Source organism: Hippopotamus amphibius, chromosome 6 (genome assembly GCF_030028045.1).
Source record: "Hippopotamus amphibius kiboko isolate mHipAmp2 chromosome 6, mHipAmp2.hap2, whole genome shotgun sequence".
Classification (NCBI taxonomy): Eukaryota; Metazoa; Chordata; class Mammalia; order Artiodactyla; family Hippopotamidae; genus Hippopotamus; species Hippopotamus amphibius.
In genome coordinates this window covers 110,250,778-110,276,310 of record NC_080191.1, presented here as the reverse complement: position 1 = coordinate 110,276,310, position 25,533 = coordinate 110,250,778, and the positions used below count along the sequence as shown (strand labels likewise).

Here is a 25,533-nt window from a genome sequence, read left to right as displayed (position 1 = left end):
AGAGGACCACCGTACACTGTTGGTGGGAATGTAAGTTGGTGCACCCACTGTGGAAAACAGTATAGAGGTTCCTCAAAAAACTGAAAATAGAACTGCCTTATGATCCAGCATTTCCATTCCTGGATATATATCCCAAGAAAGCAAAAACACAAATTTGAAAAGATATCTGCACATCCATGTTCGTTGCAGCATTATTTACAACAGCCAAGATATGGAAGCATCCTAAGTGTCCATCAACAAATGAATGGATAAAGAAGACGTGGTATATTTATACAATGGGATACTACTCAGCCATAAAAAAAAATCATGAAATTTTACCATTTGCAGCGACGTGGATGGACCTGGAGAGTATTATGCTTACTGAAATAAGTCAGAGAAAAGAACAAATGCTGTATGTTATCACTTACATGTGGAATTAAAAAAAAATACAACTAGTGAGCATAGCAAAAAAGAAACAGACTCACAGATATAGAGGACAAACTAGTGGTTACCAGTGGGAAGAGGGGGTAAGGACAAGATAGGGGTAGGGGATTAAGAGGAACAAACTACTATATATAAAATAAATAAGCTACAAGGATATACTGTATAGCACAGGGAATATAGCCACTAGTTTATAATAATGAGTATAATTATAAAAATTTTCAATCACTCTTTGCTGTACACTTGAAACTAATGTAATATTGGGAATCAGCTATACCTCAATAAAAGAAAATACAGACTTTGACAAAACAAAGTAGGGAAGACTTATGGGAAGTTCATTTGTTGCTTAAGGTTTTAGATGTTGGTTAAAAACAAAACAAAACAAAAAACAGGGACTTCCTTGGTGGCGCAGTGGTTAAGAATCTGCCTGCCAACGGGGGGAACATGGGTTCAATCCCTGATGCAGGAAGATCCCACATGCCGAGGAGCAACTAGGCCCATGCGCCACAACTGCTGAGCCTGTGCTCTACAGCCTGTGCTCTCACAGCAAGAGAAGCCACCACATTGAGAAGCCTGCACCACAACGAAGAGTAGCCACCACTCGCCACAACTAGAGAAAGCCCGAGTGCAGCAACGAAGATCCAACACAGCCAAAAATGAATAAAATTTAAAAAAAAAAGTGTGACTAAGCTCCAAATCCAGTTTCTCACTCTCTTGAGAAAAGACTGACATTGGCATTGATGTTGTTAATACTTCTTTAAAAATGATGTCCATTCTCTATCCAAATTTTAATATTCATGCCCCCTTAAATTTTTACTTAAATGCTTATTTTTTCCAGGTAAATATTGATGAGGAGGCTGTCTTTCAAGGATTGCTTCATCTAGAATTCGATTCGGATTCCTCTAGACTTAATTAGTATTGGAATAGTCTTTGTATAAGATGTGTTTATTCTTTTTGAAAACAAATATATATCTATACATGTATTCTTATGTTTCTCTAGGTTACCTCTGCAGAGATATATAGGAAACTAGTAACACTGATGGCTCTAAGGGCTCAAGAGCAAATGGGAACCAGGAATGGGGGTTGGAAGGATATACCTTATTCTGTATTTCATTTTTATACTTGCAGTTTCCCTGTGTACATATTACTAATTAAATTTAAACATAGAAAGAAAGAAAAAGGAAAGATTTTGTTGTTGTTGTTTGTTTTTAACAGTGCACAGTTTTAAAGATCTTCTCTTCTCTTCACAGTGATATCCTAAGAGAAGATGGGAAAGGGCTGTAAGGTTGTGGTTTGTGGCTTGTTATCTGTGGGGAAAACAGCGATTTTGGAGCAGCTCCTTTATGGGAATCACACCATTGGTAAGACTCTTTTTCTGTAGTTTCTCTGTTGCTTCTGGGAACTGGTTGGGGTCTTTTGTTGGCCGTGCTAACCTAAAGATAGATGATGGTGCACAAAAGTGAGGTGTCATCGGGAGGGACCAAAAGGATCACAGAAGTTGACCAGAGATGAGGGGGGAAAGTAGGGGCAAGGAACAAACATCTTTACGTTGTTGAAATTCCAGGGTGCTTGCACTTACTCTGTTAGAACAAGAGTTATAACAGCTAAGAAAAATGTTGTCTTTATGTGGTTTCCAGTGTATTTACATAATGAGTAGTGGTTTTGGATTCATAGTCTCACTAACTTCAGAATACATTGAATGATCTCTCATTCGCGTTTCAAACACACTTCCCAGTACTGCTGTATAGGTTTTAAGAATGGAAGAGACAGCTGTTTGCTACAGTGCGACCTAATTCTGTGAATTGGATTATCTCATTCGTTTATTCATTCATTGAGTTAAATAATTGTTCAGTACCTGCTCTATGATACAGGCTGTGGTGAGGCATTGTGAGGATTCAGAGGTGAAGCTGCATCTCTGGCTTTAAGGCGGTCACAGTTTAGTAAGGAAGGACAGATGTAACACGTTAGAATGAAAGAAGGCTTATCTTAGAGAAGTAGAATCATAGATGGTTCAATTTTTTATCTCTAGCAGGTAGCTTAAAGCACATTTTATCTTACTTTTATTAACCATTTGGATGAGCTCTGATTCTCTTCTACTTTCCCAAAATAATATTTAACAACTCTGGTTAAATCTGTATTTGGTTTTTATTATGATGCCTGTGCCAGCAGTTCTGAAAACTTTTTGGTTTCTAAAAACCATCCCTTCTGTAGCAGATGCTGCACTATTGGTTCTGAATTTTTTACCTTCAGATTCTAATTTATGCCTGTGCAAAAAATAAATTATGCCCGAAGGGGAAAAAAAGAATCCCTTTACTTTCTTAAAACCCCAAGAGCTTTTGTTTATGTAGTCTATGTCTTAAGATATTCTGATTGTATTAGAAATTAAAACTGAGGAAATTTTAAAAATACATTGCTTAAAATAATAACAATAAACTTATTACATGCTAAGGTAGTACATTTCTATAAAAATAATTACATTTTCAAAAAAATTTAGTAAGAATTTTTTGCAAATCGAATGTCCAGCCTAATAGAAGGCAGCTGGATTATCATATCTGCTTGCCTTTACATTCTATCTGTTGTTATATGTTGTTTTAGTTGAAATATGTGAAGGAAGTCTGGCCTCACACAATTATGTGGTTGAAAAGGGTGGGAGTAGTTTAATAGCTTTGCAGATAATTGTGGATTTTCATCTTTGGGATTTTGCTAAAACTCAGTCAGTGGTGATTACTTAAAGGTTGGTGCAGTGTGGAATCTGAAACCACATCCGTGAATTTTTCTTTTATTACATGCAAATCTCATTGATCTGTCTTGCACTTTAAGTGTGTTTTTTACCCACTGCATGTTCAAATGATCAATTATGAATTGATTATTTGGAAAATACTGGTTAACTGAGATAAGCAGATCTTCCAAATACCATTTAATATCATCACCAATCTCATGGGTATTGGGAGGTGATGGAGTTTATGCTGATGGATACAATCCTTGCTTTTGCTCGAAAGCTCAAATCTTACCATTAACAACAGATACTATCAGTTATTTTCCTTGAAATGATAGGCTCCCTTTATTCATCTTTGAGAAAATGTCTGTCAAGTACCCTGAATAACCATGGTTTTTTCTGTCATTCCTTCTTTAAAAAGAAAGAAAAAAGAAATGGTTAATTCAGCTTGCAACTCAAACATAGGAGCTTTTCCTCCAGATGGTTACCATTATTCAATTTATACTTCCCATTAATCACATAGAATATTAAAAAGATGTAAAGATATATACTCAAAGATTGGGATTTAATAAATTTGGTAATTTTTCCTGCTTCATCAAGGACATTCTTAAGTGAAACTAGCTTTTTCTTTTTAAACTGCAAGAGTGAGATGGTGAAGAACTCAGCCTCTGCCACAGCTGGTGCCACTGCCTGCATTTGTACTAAGGCACCAGCAGTTTTACCCACCATTACTTTTTTGTTGTTGTTGTTTGTTTGTTTTTTTTTTGGCACACGGGCTTAGTTGCTCCGTGGCATGTGGGATCTTCCTGGAGCTAGGATCGAACCCGTGACCTCAGCATTGGCAGGCGGACTCTTAACCACTGTGCCACCTAGGAAGCCCAACCCACCATTACTTTTACATCATTGGTGTAAATGTCAACACAGTGGGAAAGATGAATATCTTATTATTATTATGAACATAGTTTTGCCCGCATGGGTTCCCTGAAAGGAGACTGCGAGGGATCTCTGTAGACCACACTCTGAGAACTACTGGCACATGTAAATATTCTCAGCAGAGCAGTATTAGGTACTATGATTGTTACTTTGCTTTCTTTTTCTCTTTATTTAGGCTAGTGTTTGTTTTATTTGTCATTTCTTTAGTTTTGTTTATATGTTTTGCTAATTTATTCTACATGTCTAGATGTTTCTCAATTTTCTGTGAGGCCAACTGTCTGATAGATAATTTTTTTTTTTTTTTTTTTAGGTATTCTCTCAGGAGCTAGCATCCTCTTATCTGAGCCTATTGCACAGCTATCACCATAGAACTTCCCTTTACTTTTTCTTTCTTCCTGGGTTTGATTTCCTGTTTCCTAGATCTCTTGTCATCTTCTTTTGTTTATACCCTTCTTTTGGTGGAGCACATCTTACAGCACTCTTTGGGTTGAAAAGGTTGCACAGTGGGATGAGGCATCAGGCGGTGACCGCCCTCGGAATGCCCGCTGTGCCTGGTGCACAGTAGTAATCCTGGGGCTTCTGAATGAAGATATTTATTATTGTCCCCGTGGTGTATCGGTTTTGCTTTCTGAATCCGATGTCTTCCTCTTCTTATGATTAGCTGCTAATTTTGATGGCGGGCCAACTTCAAAGAGTTTCCTGGGAAGATGTACACGATACATATTCTGAGGCTTCTCGTGTTTGAGAATGTTTTTACTTGCATTCACAATTGAATTATAATTTTGATGGGTATAGAATTCTAGATGGAGAATAATTTCCTTCCAGAATTTTGAAAGCATTGGTCTACTACCATCTTTTCTCCCTCTTCTATTATAAAATGCATCGTATCTATAGAAAAGTACATAAAACACATACGTGGTTTAATGAATAATCATAAAACCTTTGCGTAACTTCCACACAGGTCAAAAGTAGAAGATCGCGAGTATCTAGTCAGCTCCCTGTGTTCCTCTCTTCAGTCAGAACTCAGCCCTTCCCTTGACTTTTGATTAATGCCATCTTTTCTTTATAATTTTGCCACCTATGTATGTATCACTAGGTGATATAGTTTATTTTTGCCTCTTACTGAGTTGATATCAATGGAATCACTGTTTTTTCAGTATTTTTTTTTTCACTCAGTATTCATAAGATTCACCCATGTTGTTTTAGGTAGGTGTGGTTTAATTTTCATTATAGGTATATCATGAGTATACCTCCATTTATTTCTCTCTTCTATCTTGGTGAACATTTGGGTTGTTTCCAGTTCGGAGCTGTTAGAAATAACGCTGCTGTAAACAGTGTTGTGCATGTATCCCAGCTGTGATTTGGACAAGTTCTGGGGGATATACTGAGGAGTAAAATCGCTTGCTCATAGGCCATGCGTGTCTTCAGTTTTACGAGATTCTAATGTCTTCTTCTAGTGCTTCTGAGAAGCCGGAAGCTGTTATGATTCTTGATGCTTCAGATGTGGATGCTTTTGGAGGCTCTCTCCCCAGTGCTCTGAAGTCCACAGTGGTGTGTCGTAGGATGGGTCTTTGTTCATCCACGGCGCTGGGCACCTGACGGGCCCTTCCAGTATAGAAGTGTGTGTTTTTCAGCTCTGAATTATTTCTCCTCTGTGTTCTCTGTCCTCTCTTTCTGGAACTCTCTTCTTGGATGCTGGATCTTCTGGGCTTGTCCTCTGATTTTTAACGTTTCTCTTCTCCTGTTTGACATTTCTCAGTATTTTGTCCCACTCTGTGGGAGTTTTCCTCATCTTTATTTTTCAGCCCTTCTGTTGAGTTTTCATTTCCTAGGATCCTGTTCTTATTCCATGGATGTGCTATCTTCTCTCTTTGAGTATAATATTTGGTAGTTTTTTGGTCTGTTTTCTTTGCATAGTCTTTTTCTTTTCAGGTGCTCTTCCCTGATTTTTGGTCTCTTTCTCAGGTATCTGGTAATCCTTGTTTGTCTGCTTGTAATTAAGAATGGAAAACTGAAAAGCTAATTTAAAGCTCTAAGCATGTGCATAGGGTTCATGACTTTGCTTCATTACAAGGTGACCTGGGTGGGGCATTTGTTGGTTAATCCCAGAGGTTAGCATATTCAGGATTTTTCCTTCTTCACTGTCTAGATTCCCCAGATTCCTCCGCCTAGAGAATAAAGAGCTGGCCGCCAAAGTTTTGGGAGCAGAGGGAGCACGTCACTGAATTGCCCGCTGTTTTCACAGTGGAACTCATACCCTCTGTCTCACATGCCGGCAGCCTCTGTTTTACCCTTCCCTGAGAGTGCAGCCTTAGTCTTCCACGAGGACAGAGGCAGCGTAGAGAGGGAGAGGAGATGCAGGCAGCTGGCCAGGAGTTGTAACTTCACTTGACTTATAGGGTGATAAAATCTCAAAAGGTCCAAGATTAATGGGAGGAGGAAGGGAACCAGGACAAAACACCCACCATGACAAAAGTCTTGGTAGTTTTTGCCTCTAAATTTTTTGTAATCAAAGCCCAATAAGTTTGTATCTCCACAGACTACCTCTCACAGTAGTCATTAACATTCAAAGTGTTCATCTTCTCACCATGGGGATTACCCTTGTCAGCAAATGGTTATTGAATGTTTGCTGTGCACACAGAATGGTTGTTTCTCGAGGAAGTTCTGGACAAATTGAAGAGACAAAACCTACACAAGAGAAGCAAGGTGAAATGCATTTCCCGAGGCTTATCATTCAGGCGAGCAGGGGAATGAAATTGGGGCACTGGTTATGAGATCATTCATTCATTCAGACGTTTACTAAGGACTTTCTACACATGTCAGTCTGTTTGTTAGTCCTCAGAGCTGTAAAGAGAGATTAGCCACAGTCCTGGCTTTCAAGGAATTCACACTCCAGCTTCGGAGGGGACAGATAAGAAAAGATTTAAGGGTGAAGTGGTGTTACCTGTACAAGGCACAGGAAGAGCAGGATGGAGGGAAGTGGATAATCTGAAGAAAATCTGCAGAGCTGACATTTCAGCAGAGCCTGGAAAGGACGCAGTGTTGACCAGGTGTTTCCTGAGCTGTTGCAGTCGTTCAGGTGAAGGGAGCAAGCGGGGGAGTGGGAGCAGGTGGTGGACCGAGCAGATGTCTCAGCGGTAGAGGGGCTGATCGAGGACCACGTTCATGCACGCTTTCCTTGTTCAAAGAGAGCGCAGAAGACTGACCAGGCGGATGGTGGTCAAGGGACAGAAGCAAGGAGGAGGGACGGGTGTAGGCAGGAACGGTAGGTAGCAAGTCTCGTTAGTTTTAAGGACTTGGAAGACATGCGCACAAAAGTGCGCAGTAGGTACTTGGGAATCAAGGCCTGGTGCCTAGTCCCAGACTGGACATGTACACTTCTGGGTCCTTTCAACAGACCCTGGAAACAGTGGAAGTTGTACAGAGAAAAATCATACCTACCCAGGTCCTGTGCTTGGCTCTGATAAAGAAGAAAGTGGGGCCGCTTAGTTGCTGCAGCTGCTTTAAAACCCACCCTTTCATTCTCCAATCGAGATATTAAGTTCTTAGACTCTTGTAAGTTACTTTTTAAAAATAAGTAATAGTAAATTTCATAGCCAAATTTTTATTTCTTTTATTTCTATACAGAAGAAATAATCTTAAAAAGTACTTTGCTCATTTACTGTAACAGCTGCTTTTCATTTTAAAGAAGCTAGTAAATGGAAATATGATTCCTGTGTGTAGTAAATAAGGAACCTAGAAAGCCAACTTCTGAAGCACAAGGAAATACTCAACAGTTGGTACTGAGTTATCCAAAAAGAGTTATAGCTTTTTTTTTTAAATTGAGGTATAATTGACATAACATTATTTTAGTTTTAGGTGAATGTTGTAACGATTCAATATTTGTATGTATAACAGTAATTTCTTTCAACTCCAGGAATGGAGGACTGTGAAACAATGGAAGATGTGTATATGGCTTCAGTGGAAACGGATCGGGGAGTCAAGGAACAGTTACATCTTTACGACACCAGAGGCCTGCAGGAAGGTGTGGAGCTGCCGAAGCATTATTTTTCGTTTGCTGATGGCTTTGTTCTCGTGTACAGTGTGAATAACCTTGAATCCTTTCAAAGAGTGGAGCTTCTGAAGAAAGAAATTGATAAGTTCAAAGACAAAAAAGAGGTAAGTGGGTGTGTTTAAAAATGCCAGTTATGAATTGTAGTAGTTTAAATTGTAGCATGGGCTTTTTGGCAATTGAAATATTTTAAAAGCATTAAATTGTATTCACAAAATTGTGTAAACTTCATGAAGTTTTTCTTAGCTCAAGAAATACAGGACTGACTGATTCAACCCAGGCCAGCATTTGACTTTCTGCCTTTGCTTATTTCCATCTACAAGTTGAATTTTAATGACTCTGTGTGTCAGATACTACAGTTTATTTCATGTTATTTGGGATCACTGTTTCTAGGTCTTTTTATTGTATTCTTGGATAAATAGGATTGTCTTCAGCCTTAAAAAAAAAATGAAAAAAAATACTCTAATTATTGGATTCTATCCATTTACTATTTGAAAATAAGATTCTTCCTGTGGTCTATAAATTCTGAGATGATCTGGCCCATGTCTGTCCTTTTCACCTTTAGCATTCTGCTCTTCTGTCACTGTACTCCAGGGATACTCTGGTGGGTCTGCTTTCTGCTTTTCAATATGATAATTTTGTTCCCCTATGAAGTCCTTCTCAGCTCCTGGTTCCCCTGCTTGGAACTCTCTCATTGCAGGTCTTTTTCCAGGTCTTCACATGGCTGACTTCTCAGTGTCCAGGCAACCATGTCATGAACCCGTTAACAGCACTGGCTAGAGGTTCTTAACCTAAATTTTGTATATTTTTTTGGTCAGACTTTTAATTTTATGATAATTGTAGATTCACATGCAATTTTAAGAAATTAAAGCGATCTCTCACCCAGCTCCCCCCAATGCTAATAACACTGTGCAGAACTATAGTAGAATAACACAGCCGAGGTACTGACGTTTATGCAGTCGGGGACCTTTCCAGCGCTGTAGGGACCCCTCATGGAACCCCTCATGGCCACACGCATTCCCCTCCCAATCCCCCCGTCCCTTCACCGTTATCTGTTCTCCATTTCTGTAACCTTGTCATTTCAAGTGTTCACGTAAATGGAATTGTAGTTTGTAACCTTTCAGTATCGGCTTTTTTCACTCAGCAGAATTCTCTGGAGAGTCATCCAAGTAATTGCGTGTGTGAGTCAGTCATTCCTTTTTATTGCTAGGTGGTTTTCCATGGTGTGTATGTATCAAAGTTTATTTAACCACTCACCTGTTGAAGGACCTCTGGGTTGTTGATATTTTACTTATTTTTATTATTTTGAATACTTACTTTGTGAGTAGGTAACAACATTCACAAAGTTCACTTTTCAAAAGATATAAAAAGGCCAGTAATGAGTGCTCCCCACAACCTGTTTTCCATCTTTCCCACCTAGACAGATAAGTGCTGTTATTATTTGGGGATTATCTGATTATTATTTGGGGATTATCCCCAGATCCCCCTCCCTGCCCCCCTAAAGTTAAAAGTATAGTTCGGTGAACACTCATGTACTTGATACTTGAATCTTGGCTGTGCTTCTCAGCTTTCCTGCCTCAGTTTCCTTATCTGTAAAATAAGGATAATAACAGTAAGATAAGGATAATAATAGTATCTTTCTCATATGATGATCAGGGGGATTTAAGAAGCACATTCATTCAGCAAATGTTTATTTTTAAATCTTTTTATTTTAGTATAGTTGATTTACAATGTTGTGTTAATTACTGCTATACAGCAAAGTGATTCAGTTATGCATATATATACACACATATATATATCCTTTTTTAAATTCTTTCCCATTGTGGTTTATCGTAAGACACTGAATGTAGTTCTCTGCGCTATACAGTAGGACCTTGTTGTTTATCCATTCTATGTATAAAAGCTTATATCTGCTAACCCCAACCTCCCACTTCATCCCTCCCCCAACCCTCTCCCCCTTGGTAACCACAAGTCTGTTCTATGTTGGTGAGTTTGTTTCATAGATAGGTTCATTTGGTCGTATTTTATGTTCCACATGTAAGTGGTATCATATGATATTTGTTTTCCTCTGTCTGACTTATTTCACTTAGTATGATCATCTCTAGGTCCATCCATGTTGCTGCAAATGGCTTTATTTCATTCTTTTTTATAGCTTAGTAGCATTCCATTGTATGTATGTACATCTTCTTTATCCATTCATCTGTCAGTGGACATTTAGGTTGTTTCTAGGTCTTGGCTATTATGAATAGTGCTGCTATGAACCTAGGGGGTGCATGTATCTTTTTGAATTAGTTTTGTCTCAATATATGCCCAGGAGTGGGATTGCTGGATCATATGGAAACTCTATTTCTAGTTTTCTGAGGAACCTCCATACTGTTCTCCTTGGTGGTTGTACCAAGTTACGTTCCCACCAACCGTGTAGGAGGGTTCCCTTTTCTCCACACCCTCTCCAGCCTTTGTTATTTGTAGACTTTTTGATGATGGCCATTCTGACTGGTGTGTAGTTTTGATAGCAAGTGCTTATTGGGCCATATGCCTGGTATTGTTTAGGTGAGGTGGAGGGAATACAGGAGACAATAGAACAGAGTCCCTGTTCCCGTTCCCGTAAAGCTTCTGTCTGGGGGGGCGGGAGAGGGAGAGACAGTGAACAAATATATATTGTGAGGAGTGATGCAGTGTGGGAAGAAAAGTCAAACAGAGTGGGGAATGAGGGCACTGCTTTCTGTAGATGATGTGGGAAGGCCTTCTTGATAAGGTGATTTTTAGCAGAGATTTGAAGGATGTGAGGGAGGGAGCTAAGCCGATGTCTGGAGGAGGGGTGCTCCAGGTGGAGGCCCCAGCAGAGCAGGGGTGGGGGCAGGAGCTTGTCATGCTCGGGAACACCACTGAGGCCAGAATGGGCTGGGGGGAGTGAGGTAGCAGCTGAGGGGGACTCAGAATGGGAAGCAAAGGGATGACAAGAGTCTAGCTTGAGTGGCACTTATTTACTTCTTTTTCATGTCTGTCTTTAAAAAATTAAATGGGTAATGTTTGCACATGGTTCAAAAATAAAAATGATGTAGAGAAAGGACTTTAGGGTCTTCCCTGGTGGTCCACTGGTTAGGACTCCACACTTTCACTGCCAGGGCCCGGGTTCAATCCCTGATCGGGCAACTAAGATCCCATGAGGCACGTGGGGCAGCCAAAAACCAAAAAGGACTCTAGTGAACTTGTTCCCAGCCCTGTGTTCAGTCATCCATTTCCTGTACCTCAAGCATGCTTTTTTTCCCCCCCATTTATTGGCTGCATTGGGTCTTCATTGCTGTTTGCGGGCTTTCTGTACTTGCAGAGAGCGGGGGCTACTGTTCATTGCAGCGCGTGGGCTTCTTATTGCGGTGGCTTCTCTCGTTGCAGAACACAGGCTCTAGGCGCTCAGGCTTCAGTAGTTGTGGTGCATGGGCTCAATAGTTGTGCCTCATGGGCTCTAGAGCACAGGCTCGGTAGTTGTGGCACACGGGCTTCGTTGCTCTGAGGCATGTGGGATCTTCCCGACCCAGGGCTCAAACCTGTGTCCCCTGCATTGCCAGGTGGGTTCTTAACCACTGTGCCACTAGGGAAGCCCTCAAGCATGCCTTTTTTTTTTTTTTTTAAGAACTTTTATTGAGATACAGTTAACAGACAATAAACAGCATATATTTAGAGTGTACAATTTGGTATCCCAGTCTCCTAATTCATACCCCCCAACACTCCCTGCTTTCCCCACTTGGTGTCCATGCGTTTTGTTCTCTACATCTGTGTCTCTATCTCTGCTTTGTATTTCCTCTTTCATAGTTGTTAGCATTTGCCTTATGTATTGAGGTGCTCCTATATCGGGTGCATAGATATTTATAATTGTTATCTCCTCTTCTTGGATGGATCCCTTGATCTTTATGTAATGTCCTTTCTTGTCTCTTGTAACATTTTTTTATTTTAAAGTCTATTTTATCTGATGTGACTATTGCTACTCCAGCTTTCTTTTGATTTTCATTTGCATGGAATATCTTTTTCCATCCCCTCACTTTCAGTCTGTATATGTCCCTAGGTCTGAAGTGGGTCTCTTGCAGACAGCATATATATGGGTCTTGTTTTTGTATCCATTCAGCCAGTCTGTGTGTTTTGGTTGGTGTATTTAGTCCATTTACATTCAAGGTAATTATCGATATGTATGTGCCTATTACCATTTTCTTAACTGTTTTGTTTTTGTAGGTCCTTCTCTTCTCTTATGTTTCCAGCTTAGAGAAGTTCCTTTAGCATTTGTTGTAGGGCTGGTTTGGTGGTGCGGAATTCTCTTAGCTGTTGCTTGTCTGGAAAGCTTTTGATTTCTCCCTCAAATCTGAATGAGATCCTTGCTGGGTAGAGTATTCTTTTTTTTTTTTTTTTTTTTTTGGGCACACGGGCTTAGTTGCTCCGCAGCATGTGGGATCTTCCTGGAGCAGGGATCGAACCCATGTCCTCTGCATTGGCAGGCTGATTCTTAACCTCTGCCCCACCTAGGAAGCCCTAGAGTATTCTTGGTTGTAGGTTCTTCCCTTTCATCACTTGAAATATATCATGCCACTCCCTTCTGGCTTGCAGAGTTTCTGCTGCAAAATCAGCTGTTACCCTTATGGGAGTTCCCTTGTATGTTATTTGTCGTGTTTCCCTTGTTGCTTTTAATAACATTGCTCTGTCTTTAATTTTTGTCCATTTGACTACTGTATGTCTTGGTGTGTTTCTCCTTGGGTTTATCCTGCCTGGGACTCTCTGTGCTTCCTGCACTTGGGTAGCTATTTCCTTTCCCATGTTAGGGAAGTTTTCAACTATAATCTCTTCCAATATTTTCTCAGGTCCTTTCTCTCTCTCTTCTCCTTCTGGGACCCCTATAATGTGAATGTTGGTGCGTTTAACATTATCCCAGAGGTATCTTAGGCTGTCTTCAGTTCTTTTCATTCTTTTTTCCTTATTCTTTTCTGCATCAGTGATTTTCACCATTCTGTCTTCCAGGTCACTTATTCGCCCTTCTGCCTCAGTTAATCTGCTATGGGTTCCTTCTAGTGTATTTTTCATTTCAGTTATTGTGTTGCATATCTCTGTTTGTTTGCTCTTTAATTCTTCTAGGTCGTTGGTAAACTTTTCGATCTTTGCATCCAGTCTTTTTTCAAAGTCCTGGATCATCTTCACCATCATTATTCTGAATTCTTTTTCTGGAAGGGTGCCTATCTCCTCTTCATTTAGTTGTTTTCCTGGGGTTTTATCCTGTCCCTTCATCTGGTACAAAGTCCTCTGCTTTTTCATTTTTTCTATCTTTCTGTGGCTGTGGTTTTCAGTTCCACAAGACGAAATACTGCTGATACTGCTTGATACTGCTGTCTGCGCTCTTGTGGAGGAAGCTATCTAGGAGGCTTGTGCGTGCTTCCTGATGGGAGGGACTGTTGATGGGTAGGGCTGGCTGGGCAGAGCTCAGTAAGACTTTAATCCAATTTGGTGGGCAGAGCTCAGTAAAACTTTAATCTGCTTGTCTGCTAATGGGTGGGGCTGTGTTCCCACCTTGTTGGTCGTTTGGCCTGAGGCTACTTAGCACTGGAGCTTACAGGCTCTTTGGTGGGGCTAATGGTGGACTCTGGGAGAGCTCACGCCAGTGAGCACTTCCCAGAACCCCTGCTGCCAGTGCCCCTGTCTCCTCGGTGAGCCACAGCTGCCCCCCACCTCTGCAGGCAACCCTCCAACACCAGCAGGTAGGTCTGCTTCAGTCTCCTATGGGGTCACTGCTCCTTCCCCCTGGGTCCTGGTGAGCACACTGTTTTGTGTGCCCTCCAAGAGTGGAGTCTCTGTTTCCCCCAGTCCTGTGGAGGTCCTGCAATCAAATCCCGCTGGCTTTCAAAGTTTGATTCTCTGGGGATTCCTTCTCCTGTTGCTGGACTCCCAGGTTGGGGAGCCTAACATGGGGCTCAGAACCCTCACTTTAGTGGATGGACTTCTGCAGTATAACTGTCCTCCAGTTTGTGAGTCACCCACCCATCAGTTATGGGATTTGATTTTAATGCGACTGCGCCCCTCCTACCATCTCATTGCGGCTTCTCCTTTGTCTCTGGATGTGGGATGTCTTCTTTGGTGAGTTCCAGTGTCTTTCTGTTGATGATTGTTCAGCATTTAGTTGTAATTCCAGTGCTCTTGCAAGTGGGAGTGAGCGCACGTCCTCCTACTCCGCCATCTTAATCCTATCTCAAGCATGCTTTTTCAATATTTTACCCCGTTCCTAGTCTGGGGGCATCCTTCCAAAGTTTCTCTGTATAAATATAAGCAAATAACTTTTTTTTATTATTTTTCGCTCTCTCATAGCAAAGGTGGCATGTTGTTCTGCACCTTGTACTTGTCACGTGATATATCCGGGAGCCCTTTCCGCAGCAGCGCTCAGATTCCTTTTTTTTTTTAAACTGATGCCTGATATTCATCGTGGGGCTGTAGACGTACCATACTGATTTAACGAGTCTCACATTGATGGACCTTCCTTACCTCCAGTCGTTGGCTCTTATGAACTGTGCTGCAGTGAATGATCTTAGGCATTTATTATTTTGTACATTTTAGCATAGAGTTGTAAGATCACCCAGCAGAAATTAGGTTCTTGAGTCAAGGGTAAATACAGAGCCAAGTTACCGACCATACGAATGGTAGGAAAATGCCTCTTTCTTCAGTCTTGACAACAATGTGTGGTTAAGTTTTTGGATTTTGTGATCTTTCTGGGTGAAATGGTGTTTTCATAGTTTCATTTTTCCTTAATGTGAATGAAGTTGAGCCTCTTTTGACTTGCTTAAAAATGATCACTCTGAGACTTCCCTGGCGATCCAGTGGTTAAGACTCCACGCTTCCACTGTAGGGGGTTACGGGTTTGATTTCTGGTCAGGTAACTAAGATCCCACATGCTGCGCAGCCAGAAAAAAAAAAAAGGTCAGTCTGTGCTGGCTTTGACCCTGGGGGACAAGGTGAGAAGCAGTTTAGTTGAAATGCTCTCTCTCTAGAGCACTTTGACATTTACTGGCTGGAGAATTAAAGAGAAGGCAGCAAAGGGGGCTGCGAAGGGGCCTTTAAGTAGGAGAAGCACCAAGAGATAAGGATGTCCCAGAAAGAAAGTGAAGTCGGCACTGTAAAAAGTAGGAAATGACTGAGCTGTGTCAGATGCTGAAGACAGATCAAAAAAGCCAAGACGTGGCCAGCCTTTAGTAACCTGGAAATCTCAACAGTTTTAGTGAAACAGGGAGACAGAAGTCTGATGGAGTGGATGTGAGAGAATTCAGCACAGCAAACATAGCTCTTTGAAAGAATTTTGAGTCAAAGGGTAAATATATTGTCCCATAAAGGGGAACAGAGAGGCGCTGGAGAAGGATGTTTAAGAAGGTTTTATTTTTCAGTTGAGAGATATAGTTGTTTGGATGTTTGGCTGATTCAACAGAGAGATGCAGGAGAGAGGGGATAATTGTTGGAGTGACATCCTTGTCCATGTTGAGGATGGGGACGTGGGCTTAGAGGCTGTTAGATGTGGTGGTGGAAGCACGTGAAAGTTCCCTTCTAGTTGCTTCTGTCTTCTTGCTGAAATAGTGTGGACCTCAGCTGAGGGTGAGACCAGGGAGGCAGGGGGAACAGCGGAGGTTGGAGAAGGAGGGCCAAGGTAGGAGATGCTGTCGTTACAGAGTGAATGGAGGGACTGTGATATACTTGCTGGAGAACATCGGTGGTTACGAATTGGGGCCGGAAAGCAGGGTTGTGTTCTTCTCCAGCCATGTTCAGTAAATGGTGTTGGCAAATAGTACAGTTAAGAGTTCAACTTGGACTTGCCTGGTGGTCCAGTGGTGAAGAATCCGCAGGTTCAGTCCCTGGCCAGGGAAGTAAGATCCCACACGCTGCAGGGCAACTAAGCCCGAGGGCTGCAACTATAGAGCTTGTACCCCTCAACTAAAACCCGCACGCCACAACTAAAGAGAAGCCGGTACGCCACAACTAAGATCTTACGTGGCCAAAAAATTTTAAAATAAACAAAAAACATTTATTAAAAAAGAAAAACTCTTAAAACAAAATTCAGCTTAACCGTGGTGCAGTGGGGGTAATACAATGCGATGATGGCAGGGAGTCAAAGAGGAGAATCTAATCTGGGTGAGGACCGAGGACAGGAGAGGGGTGAGGGACAGTGATAAAGTGGCGCTGGGGTGTGGGGGGCCTGTGGTGTTGGAGTTGCTGCATCGGGGGGTTGGGGATGCACCAGGCAGGCAGAGGTCAGAGCGGGATTCCTGGGTGAGAGATCAGAGGGCAGCAGTTCACAGGAGTGAGTGGTTGGGGTCCGGAGGACGATTAGCATTTTGAAGTCAAGGAGCCGAGAGATGCAGTTACCAGAAGGGTCATCCACGCGCCTAGTGAAATAACCGCCTGTATGAGGGACATCGTGTGTGGGGTGAGCACGGGCCAGCTCTGTGATGAGCAGCAACAGGTGGGGGTGGGGAGCGGGGAGCAGGTGGCACAGGGCAGGAACGGCAGCCTTCAGGTTGAGGGTTTTTAGGGAAGCACAGTGCTGGAGGCGGCACTGAGCCAAGGAGGACACCTCCCCTGCCCCACTGGGCATGCACTGCGGGGCTCCCAGTCCAGCCAGGCCGGAAGGGGAAGGGAACATCCTGCACGGGAACATGGGGAGGGAACTTCGTGGATGTCTAGGGGCAAATGCAGCAGCTTCTGCAGCTGGGGAAGAGGGGCAGATGAAGACCTGGCTAGGGGATCAGCATGCAGATGGAAATTTGGGTGGTGAAGAAGGATGGGAGGGCTGGCTCCTGCTGAGAAATGGAGGAGAGCTCTGGGGCCTGCTGCGCCACCCTGCAGGGATGGGTCACAGGGAGCGCTTCTTAAAAGCAGGAGCACAGCCAGGGCCCAGAGGCCCGAGCTCAGAGCTGCTCCTCAGAGGAGCCCTTCCACCACCTGCCCCGCCTCCTGCTTTAGGACATCTTTATAGGCACCCTCTCAACATCTGGATGTCACCTCTTCTACCCCAGCCCCAGGCTTTGACTACCTTGTGACTGCTGTTCTGCTCACCTGAAACAGTGCCTGGGGTGTAGTGAGCATTCCACTTAGGACAGATTGCGTGGCATTTAGTGTAAAATGTTCCTATTGGGTCGTACATTCAACACATATTTAGTGCTTGCGTCAGGCGCTTTGCTACGTGAACAGAACAATTCCTGTCCTCGTGGAACTCCAGTTCCAGGTGTGCAGACCTCACAGGGCTCCAGGAGTCCTGGCTGTTGTATTTTCAAGTACGTATCACAAGTTTCCCAGACAGCAGGTAGAGCGAAACCAGAATGCAGACACATTTCAGTCTTACCATTATCTGTGTCCTCGATGTTGTTTTCCCCAAGTCTGTCTTCCATTCCTACCCGAGGTGAGTAACTTCACCTGTTGTTAATTTAAAATGTTGCACAGTCGGCAGCCTGTAGAGCATCTGCGTTTTTAACAAAACGTAATGAGGGAGGAGTGCAGTAATACCCTATCTTACCATTCAGGTCACGTCTGAGAATAGTTTGGATGAAGAAGTTTATTACATGGGACAATTTTATTTCTCCAGTTTGCCTAGGAACTGATGCCGGCAAAGTGTGACCTTTTTATCCATTTCTCTTTCAGGTGGCAATTGTTGTATTAGGAAACAAAATTGACCTTTCTGAGCAGAGACAAGTGGACGCCGAAGTGGCACAGCAGTGGGCCAAGAGTGAGAAAGTGCGCCTGTGGGAGGTGACGGTCACCGACCGCAAGACCCTGATCGAGCCCTTCACTCTGTTAGCCAGCAAACTCTCCCAGCCCCAGAGCAAGTCGAGCTTCCCTCTGCCTGGGAGGAAAAACAAAGGGACCTCCAGCTCTGAGAACTAAGACTTAGATGCCACAACTCTTCCTTGAATAGTGACTGCCTTTAGGTGTCTGTGAACATATTTAAAATAGGCCATTGGTATCTGCTTTTGGTCCTTAGGAATCCCCTAGGGAAGTAATTTAATTTACTTATAGTTATTTATGCTAAGTTATTGCCTGGTATGAAATATATTTGCATCCTCATTGTTTGAAACTTGTACCTGAAATTAGCGCCTTTGTTATTTACGTTATGTTGCCCTTGTCAGAAGAATTAAATAAAGTTTGGGTAGTATGCACATGTACCTGTGAGCAGCTCCCCTCACCTCTCACCTGTTTCAGAAGCTGTCATTCTGTGTAACTTTATGCAAACTTCTTTGCTCAAACATGACTTTGTTTTAAAAGTTCACTAATCATCTAATGCCTAGGATTATAAAATGACATCTTTTTGTGTGTCCAAATTGGATCACAAACAGTAAACAATTTGGGTACTAAGTTAAGCTAAATTTTATCTGGTAAAGATCTTGCTAAACCTACAATTCGGCTTTGTTCAAATTATGTTTAGCATGAATTGAGTAGGTCGTGTAAAGATGTTCAAATGGGTTCTTCCTTCTTTAGGAAACTGCTGAACACTTAAGGACAGTAAAGCTTCCATTTTCCATACCATACGTCCTGCAGTAGTTTTGAAGTTAGGTACTGATTTTCGGCAGGATCTGAGTAATGGGGCTGACTGTATTGAGCAAGTTGACAATATTGTAACTAACTGTAAAGTTGGAAGCAAACTTCTTACTGGCTTCAGCTGTGAAAGCAGTTCACTATTAGTTTTAAATATAAAATATGAGATAAGCTGTCCAGCAAAGAAACGTTAAAACATCTAGTAAATAGTAGTATCTTCAATACTTCTGAGGCGAGGTTCGGTGAGTACAAGCCAAGAACTACTGCATATAAAGAGATAAACCTTATATGTGGCAGTACTAGCTGACTTAGAATTATTTAAAATCTCATCTTTTTTTGGAGGGGGGGTCAAAAAAGTTGTCACTCAGATATGGTCATTTCCTGCCTTCTCTCCCACTTACTGAGTGTTGAGCTTTTAGCTTTTTTTTTTTTTTTTTTTTTTTTACATAGATGGAGAAATACTTTTACAATTATTTTAAAATTAGTATAATAGAGCCTGCGGTTTGCTCCTCAGCAGAATGCAGCTTAGGTATGTTAGTACAGAGTGACCATGTTCTTATATTTTATTTTTTACTAATTTTTAGTTTATTGGCCATGTTGTGTCTTCGTTGCTACGCGCGGGCTTTCTGTAGTTGTGGAGAGCAGCGGCTACTCTTCATTGTGGTGTGAGGGCTTCTTATTGACGTAGCTTCTCTTGTTGTGGAGCACAGGCTGTAGGCGCATAGGCTTCAGTAGTTGCGGTATATGGGCTCAGTAGTTGTGACTCGTGGGCTTTTAGTTGCTCCATGGCATGTGGGATCTTCCTGGACCAGGGTTCAAACCCATGTCCCCTGCATTAGCCGGTGGATTCTCAACCACTGAGCCATCAGGGAAGCCCCCATATTCTTTTTAAATGTGTAATGAACGTACATGTACCTCCACCCCAGGCCCTGGGCAAACTTCTCTGGAGTAGGTGTGTGTGCTTAGGTATTGCCAAATTTCCTCTACTGTGGGTGCGGTATTTCTCCATGAGAACCCACTTCTCACATATGTAGCACTACAGCACCTGCAAGTTGGAAAATGCTTTGAAAAAGATGCAGTAGAACTCTACCTTTGAAAGGTCATGAGTTAGATTATCTAACCTTTTCTAAGCACCTCAAAATCTATCCTGCAAAGCTGTTGGATAAATAAGAATAATGTACCAATCCTAACATAAGTGCTGGGCAAACAATACTAATGTAGTCAGGCTGCATTACCTCTAGGTTGTTCAGTAGCAAACATCTACTAAGAAAAACGAAACTACAAAAAAGGCAGAAGGAAGTAAATGAATATACAGCAGCATTAGGTGGTTGTTTTAATATTGTTTATTAGCACAGTAACAAATGCAGACTTAAGTAGTCCACAACATAGAACCAATCCACTGAGCAACTCCTACTCCACGCCTTACAGTTAACAGCTTAAGGTATTTTACTACAGGTTTTTCACAAGTCCTGATTCAGACCTCTATCTTTTCACAATAAAGTAGATTGGCATATAAAATAAAATACATAACTACTCATTTCCTATATGATGTCTTATAGCCATGTGTCCATTTTATGTATATGAGATGACAGTCTCTAAAAGCTGTTAAATATCAATGTTCCCTTCCAAGAAGGGAAAAATTCCAATTTTTTAAAACAAAAAACTGTGTATCTTGGAAGGACTTTACATAAATGGCCATGTGTGTAACCTGTACAAATCAAGCTGTTTCAAATTTACAGACTACAAGCAACTGAACCCAAATGTCTATTCCTCTCAGTACTGCATTTCCGCTAATATTGCAGAACTAATGACAATTTTAAAAGTTGCTATTACCAATTCTGTCTACTGTAGCAAGATACCTTAAGTTACAACAAAATCTTAGGAAATAAGACTGAATAATATCTGTTATAGAAATACCCTACTCTTTACCAACTCCCACCCTCCCCCACCCCATCAAAATCATAAGCAGCTCTCTCTGTGACAGACAAATAATGTAAAGAATTGTGAAAACCCAATTTATGTAGCGTATCTCTTGGTCCACTGTCTGGCCATTCTGTCATGTTCTGCTCTGTTGGTCATATACTGAGTGGCAATACTTCCCACCAAGGGGTCGGCTGGAAGAAAAGAATGTAGATTACTTTGAAGAAGGGAAAAGGACATTTTAAGTTTCAGCAAATAAGTTAGTGACAGCTTGGGTGGAAATGCACCAAGTAGCTGTGATCAAACAACTCCACCATTCTGGATACTTTTCCTTCTAGACTTTAAAAATAGCATGGGGGGGGGGGGCAGATTCTTATCCAGATAGAATGCACACACTTCAGTACTGGTCTGGCCTCATCTCCTTAGTTTATTCCATTTCTCTCCCAACAACCACCCCCGCACTGGGAGGTTCTGGCTCCTACATGTCAGGGTACAGAATGCCTAGAGTACAGTGGACATCCAGCTGTGTTCACAGGACCTTCTGCTCTGTGGCACCAATTCTGACACTGAACACTGAAGTCCTCAGGGCTACTGCAACCTAACACTATTTACCTCTACACTGTTGACCTAGAAAGAGCCAAAGTTGCCAGGTCAAAACCTGTACTTCCAATTAAGTATAGTATTTCTCCGAAACCTAAACAGTATCTTTAGTAATTAAATTTATATTTGGTTTATCTAGAAAAAATTTTTAGTAAGAGGAATTAAGGCCGAGAAAAACCCACAGTCTGATAATCACCAAGTACATTAAGCAGGGAAACATCCCTCTCAGAGCCAATCCGCCACCTCGGCTACAGGGCAGGTGCTAAGTGGCCCCCCAGACAGAGGGCAGGTGACTCAACATTCACACGTGTGTGGCTTTGTGAGAATTGGGTGGGAAATACACAAAGGAGGGAAAAATAGAGGGGACAGAATGAAGATGTAAAAACCTAAGGCAATCTTATGTGAGCCTTCAGTTTATAACACCTTATTCCTAGAACACATCAATTAATGGTGAAGCTGCTGCATTTTTCAACTAGTAGATTGAACTCTTGATTAGAAATTTATTTGAAAAGAAATTAGGTTTTGTCCTTTGAAAGCTCGCTCAAAAATAAAACCTGAACTTTATCTTTAGAAAATCTTAGTTTAAGTGGAAAATAACTATTTTCCAGGTGAGGAGGAATGAAACAAGGTGAAGAATTATTAACCTTACCAGGATTACAGTCTGTAAGAAGTGAGCAGATAGAAAGAAGGACTTTAGAAATGGTTAGTGCTGGACTCCAGTTATCTTTCAATATGTCCAAGCAAATAACTCCTTGACTGTTAATGTTACAGTGATAGATTCTTGTCCGAAATGTAACCTAAAAAAAAAGACAGTGTTAAATAAAATTTAAATAGCAAACAATGAAAATTTTTACTAGATTACCTTTTCAATTAAATGACCCTAATTAAAACTTTAAAAGAAGCAGACATTGGTTTTTTTAAAAAGTGAATGAAGTAACAGTTTAGCTAAGGCTGATAAGAGATAGGTTAAGACTCTAATAAAACTGAGATAAATTGTTCATTTTTCAATCTCAGGGATTTTCAATTTCATTTAAAAAGTAATATCCATCCACAAAAAGAAAGGTAACATCAATATTTCTTTTTTTTAATTGAAGTATATAGTTGATTTACAATGCTGTGCCAATCTCTGCTGTACAGCAGACTCAAGTTATACATACATATATGTGTATATATATACATGCACATTCTTTTTTTAATATTCTTTTCCATTATGATTTATCCCAGGACATTGGATATAGTTCCTTGTATATTTCTTGAATTCATCTTTAGCAGTTTTAATGTTTTAAAGATTTTCCTGTTTCCAAGTTTGAACAGCTCATTGTTTGCTGACCTCTTGTGTTAGCTGCCAGTATTACACAGCCCCAAAGCAAGCTTTATAATCTAATTCAAACAAACATAGCAGGTACATAAAGACAAAGTGCTTAGCAAAAATGATCACACACCTAAAAGGCTGAAAAATATATTTGAAGATGAGGTTTCTTTCTGCTTTTTCTGACCTTTGTATCAGATCCTGCAGATATCTTGCCTACCTAAATCACAGAATTCACTTTATCGGAGTCTCCACAGGTGAGGAGCCAGAAATGGGTAAGGACCACAGCAGTAGACAAATCAACATAAGCCATGTGTGAACCTGGGTTATTGTGTCCACTCTGCTAGTTTTTATTTGTGAAATACACAGAATCAGTCCAAAGTGAAAACAACCTATAACTTTACCACTGTTTTTTTTTTTTTAAGTGACAGACTTTCCATCACTTCTTGCACAGCTGCAACTGTACCTCTACCTTCCCCAAGAAGAGGTTTCCCTTCTGACTGTGTGAATGTCAATGTTGAGTGTCACAGGAGACAGTGACTGAGCAGCCCCCACCCATCCCAGAGGAGGACCCCAAAGCCTGGGGTCAGGATCTGAACGAGACCCGAAGATGACAAGGAGCAGGACCCAAGGCTTTGTTGGGCAGAAGATTCTCTAATTGTTTTACAGTGTGGATGTTGTGACACCATTTTTATCTATTCAGAAACTTTTCTGTTGAGTGGGGAATAGCAGGTTATTTATGCGTTGCTAACTATGTTAGTATAAAAAGCAGGATTTTAAGCCTCTTCAAAACGAAGCGCTTACTCTTAGGAATGGTCTTTGCCAAAGGAGGCAAAGTCAACCCAAAGAAGTGTTTTGTGTATGTTCAGATGTACTTAGAGATTTGTCAAGCAATGTACTTTTTGTGATTAAAAACAATTTTAAAAGCCTGAATAATCTTTCATGGGAATATGTGAATGTTAGCATACATCAGGGGGAATTTCTTACCTTTGGAGGCTTGAAGGGATACTCTGGTGTAAAAGTGATGTCAAGGAAGAATACACCACCCTCATACACGGAGCCCGGAGGCCCTAGAATGGTTGATCTCCATTCGTAGATGTTATCGCCTTTGGGACCAGCACTGTGAAGTAACACACCACAGGTGAGCAGCTGGTGGCACAATCCAGTTTTTACAACATGTCCCCCAAGGGGAAAGCTCGCCCCCCCCCTCGTCTAATGTGTGGATTCTCTCCACACAACACACGCATCTTGCAGACACACTCTGATGCAGGCCTCAGGTCAAGTACATGGTGAAAGGACGTTGAAACCAGCCTACGCCCATTTAGCTGTGAAGAAGCAAGAAACCCTTCAATTCTCAAACTGTCGTCTTGACACAGCCTAAGAAAATGTAAACAATACTTTACGAAAAGAAACACCTCTCAGCACACAGAATTCATTAAATTAGTGACAAAGTTCTGCTCACAGCTACATCATTTCTGAGGACCATTTTAAGCATCAAAACTTCATTTCTGACCCTCTGACTAGGGCTCGTCCTCCTTGTTCTTGTGTCTCCATAAGCTTACCCTAAAAGGAGTCCAACAGATTACAGTTCCCTTTACAGTATAAACCATGTTGGGGTGGGGGACAGGTATCCGGTTACAAGTCATCTGGTGTTCATTTCAGCATATGTTAGATTCCACAATCAGGTTCTCTGCACAGTACACGTTAACCTACCCTCACCTGTGAGATCACTGCTATTTACACGTAGTTACGCTGTTAATACCCTTTAATACCCTTCTCCACAGCACTGCTGGCTCAGAGTGCTCTGTATTCAAGCACATTAATAAACAAAAATATAACCAAGACCTCTGAGAGCTTAACACACCTGTCCAAACAAGTAAGTGTAAAACTCTGGTACTGAGAAAAGAAAAGATGACACGTTTGGGAGATGGTCTTGGTCACTGATTTACACAGACAGGTAACGGCGTGCAGGGGCTAACTCCACGCTCTCACTTCAGATGCTCAAACCTAACTAGTAACAGCCGCTTTGAGGACAACGACGTGTGTTAGCCAAACACAACAAGGCCTTCACTTGGAGAGGCTCGTAGATCCCAGTCAATATACAGAGTAATTCCTACAGAGCAGTCCAAGCTCTTAAACAAACGTACGGTGTGAACTGGATTCGTTCACCCACACGCTGACAGCGGCCCATGTACCATGCAGATGCTGAAGGCCAGGGTTTCCATAACGCACCAGACAAGAACAGCTTGTCTTCAACACGCCCTCTGCTCACTGCTTAGAGCCGGGGTTCAAGCCCTTTTAGGAAAAAGAGGAGATGAAGAAGGGAAAGGGAAAAAAAAAAAAGGAAAAGAGAAAACCTACCCGTGGCTCTACACTTTCCTCAAACCCACCAGAGGTTTTTTTTTCTTTCAGTGTGAAATTTGGAGTGGGAGAAACAACAGCAACATAGGTTAGGGAAATGAGCCTGTAAAAAGAAAAGGAGAAGAAAAGAAGCTGGGGAAGAAAACATGATGTGGCAAAAAAGGAGGGAGGAAACACAGACAAAGAACAGGGGTCAACAGGGAGGCTTAGGGCCCAAACTGGCCAAGAGGCAGAAAGAGTTCCGACATGGACAGTTACACAGGCTGTGTGACCTTGAGCAAGTTGCTCAGCTCAGGCCGCCCACCTCACAGGGATGTTCTGAGAATTAAAACACTGATAACGTGGGCGGGTGGCGACTATCTGCAGAGCAGCAGGCCCACAGTGATCTCTGGTTAAGCGGTAGCAGCCACCGGGGATACTAGTTACTTGACTATTCCCACTGGCTCAAATAGAATGGTCCCTTACTATCGCCTTCTGATGGGTATTTCCAAGAACTATTAAAAATCTGTTTTATACTGGACATGTATGGGAAGAGAGATCGTGTAATTAACAGCGTCTCTAGTATTAAGTCACCTACATGCAGAGACTAACCTTTGAGTTTAAAAAAAAAAAAAAGACAACTTCTGATTCTGCATGACATCTGCACAGTTTTCACAACGTGGGACGTCAGGAGTGTTCTTAACC

General features: G+C 41.7%; 2 protein-coding genes across 5 annotated transcripts in view; one reads left to right on the top strand and one right to left on the bottom strand.

Annotated features, from left to right (window-relative positions):
- Positions 1 to 23,452, top strand: part of NKIRAS1 (NFKB inhibitor interacting Ras like 1) — a 30,774-nt gene extending 7,322 nt beyond the window's left edge. Inside the window, exons 2-5 of one of the 3 annotated variants that reach the window (XM_057737917.1) lie at positions 1,671 to 1,781; positions 7,986 to 8,227; positions 17,769 to 17,876; positions 22,914 to 23,452. In XM_057737917.1, the coding sequence (XP_057593900.1) occupies positions 1,688 to 1,781; positions 7,986 to 8,227; positions 17,769 to 17,876; positions 22,914 to 22,916 (447 nt within the window). In that variant the 5' untranslated portion in view covers positions 1,671 to 1,687 and the 3' untranslated portion in view covers positions 22,917 to 23,452. Of the gene's footprint in view, positions 1 to 1,670; positions 1,782 to 7,985; positions 8,228 to 17,768; positions 19,189 to 22,913 lie in introns of all 3 variants that reach the window. The other 2 variants (XM_057737916.1, XM_057737918.1) reach the window with 2 other exon arrangements.
- The window catches only part of LOC130855061 (ubiquitin-conjugating enzyme E2 E1), a 69,319-nt gene continuing 63,768 nt past the window's right edge, over positions 19,983 to 25,533 (bottom strand). For both annotated transcript variants that reach the window (XM_057737913.1, XM_057737912.1), the window contains 3 exons: positions 23,476 to 23,608; positions 21,829 to 21,976; positions 19,983 to 20,773 (listed from right to left, as the gene is read on the bottom strand). In XM_057737913.1, coding sequence (XP_057593896.1) covers positions 20,676 to 20,773; positions 21,829 to 21,976; positions 23,476 to 23,608 — 379 coding nt within the window. In that variant the 3' untranslated portion in view covers positions 19,983 to 20,675. The remainder of the gene's footprint in view (positions 20,774 to 21,828; positions 21,977 to 23,475; positions 23,609 to 25,533) is intronic.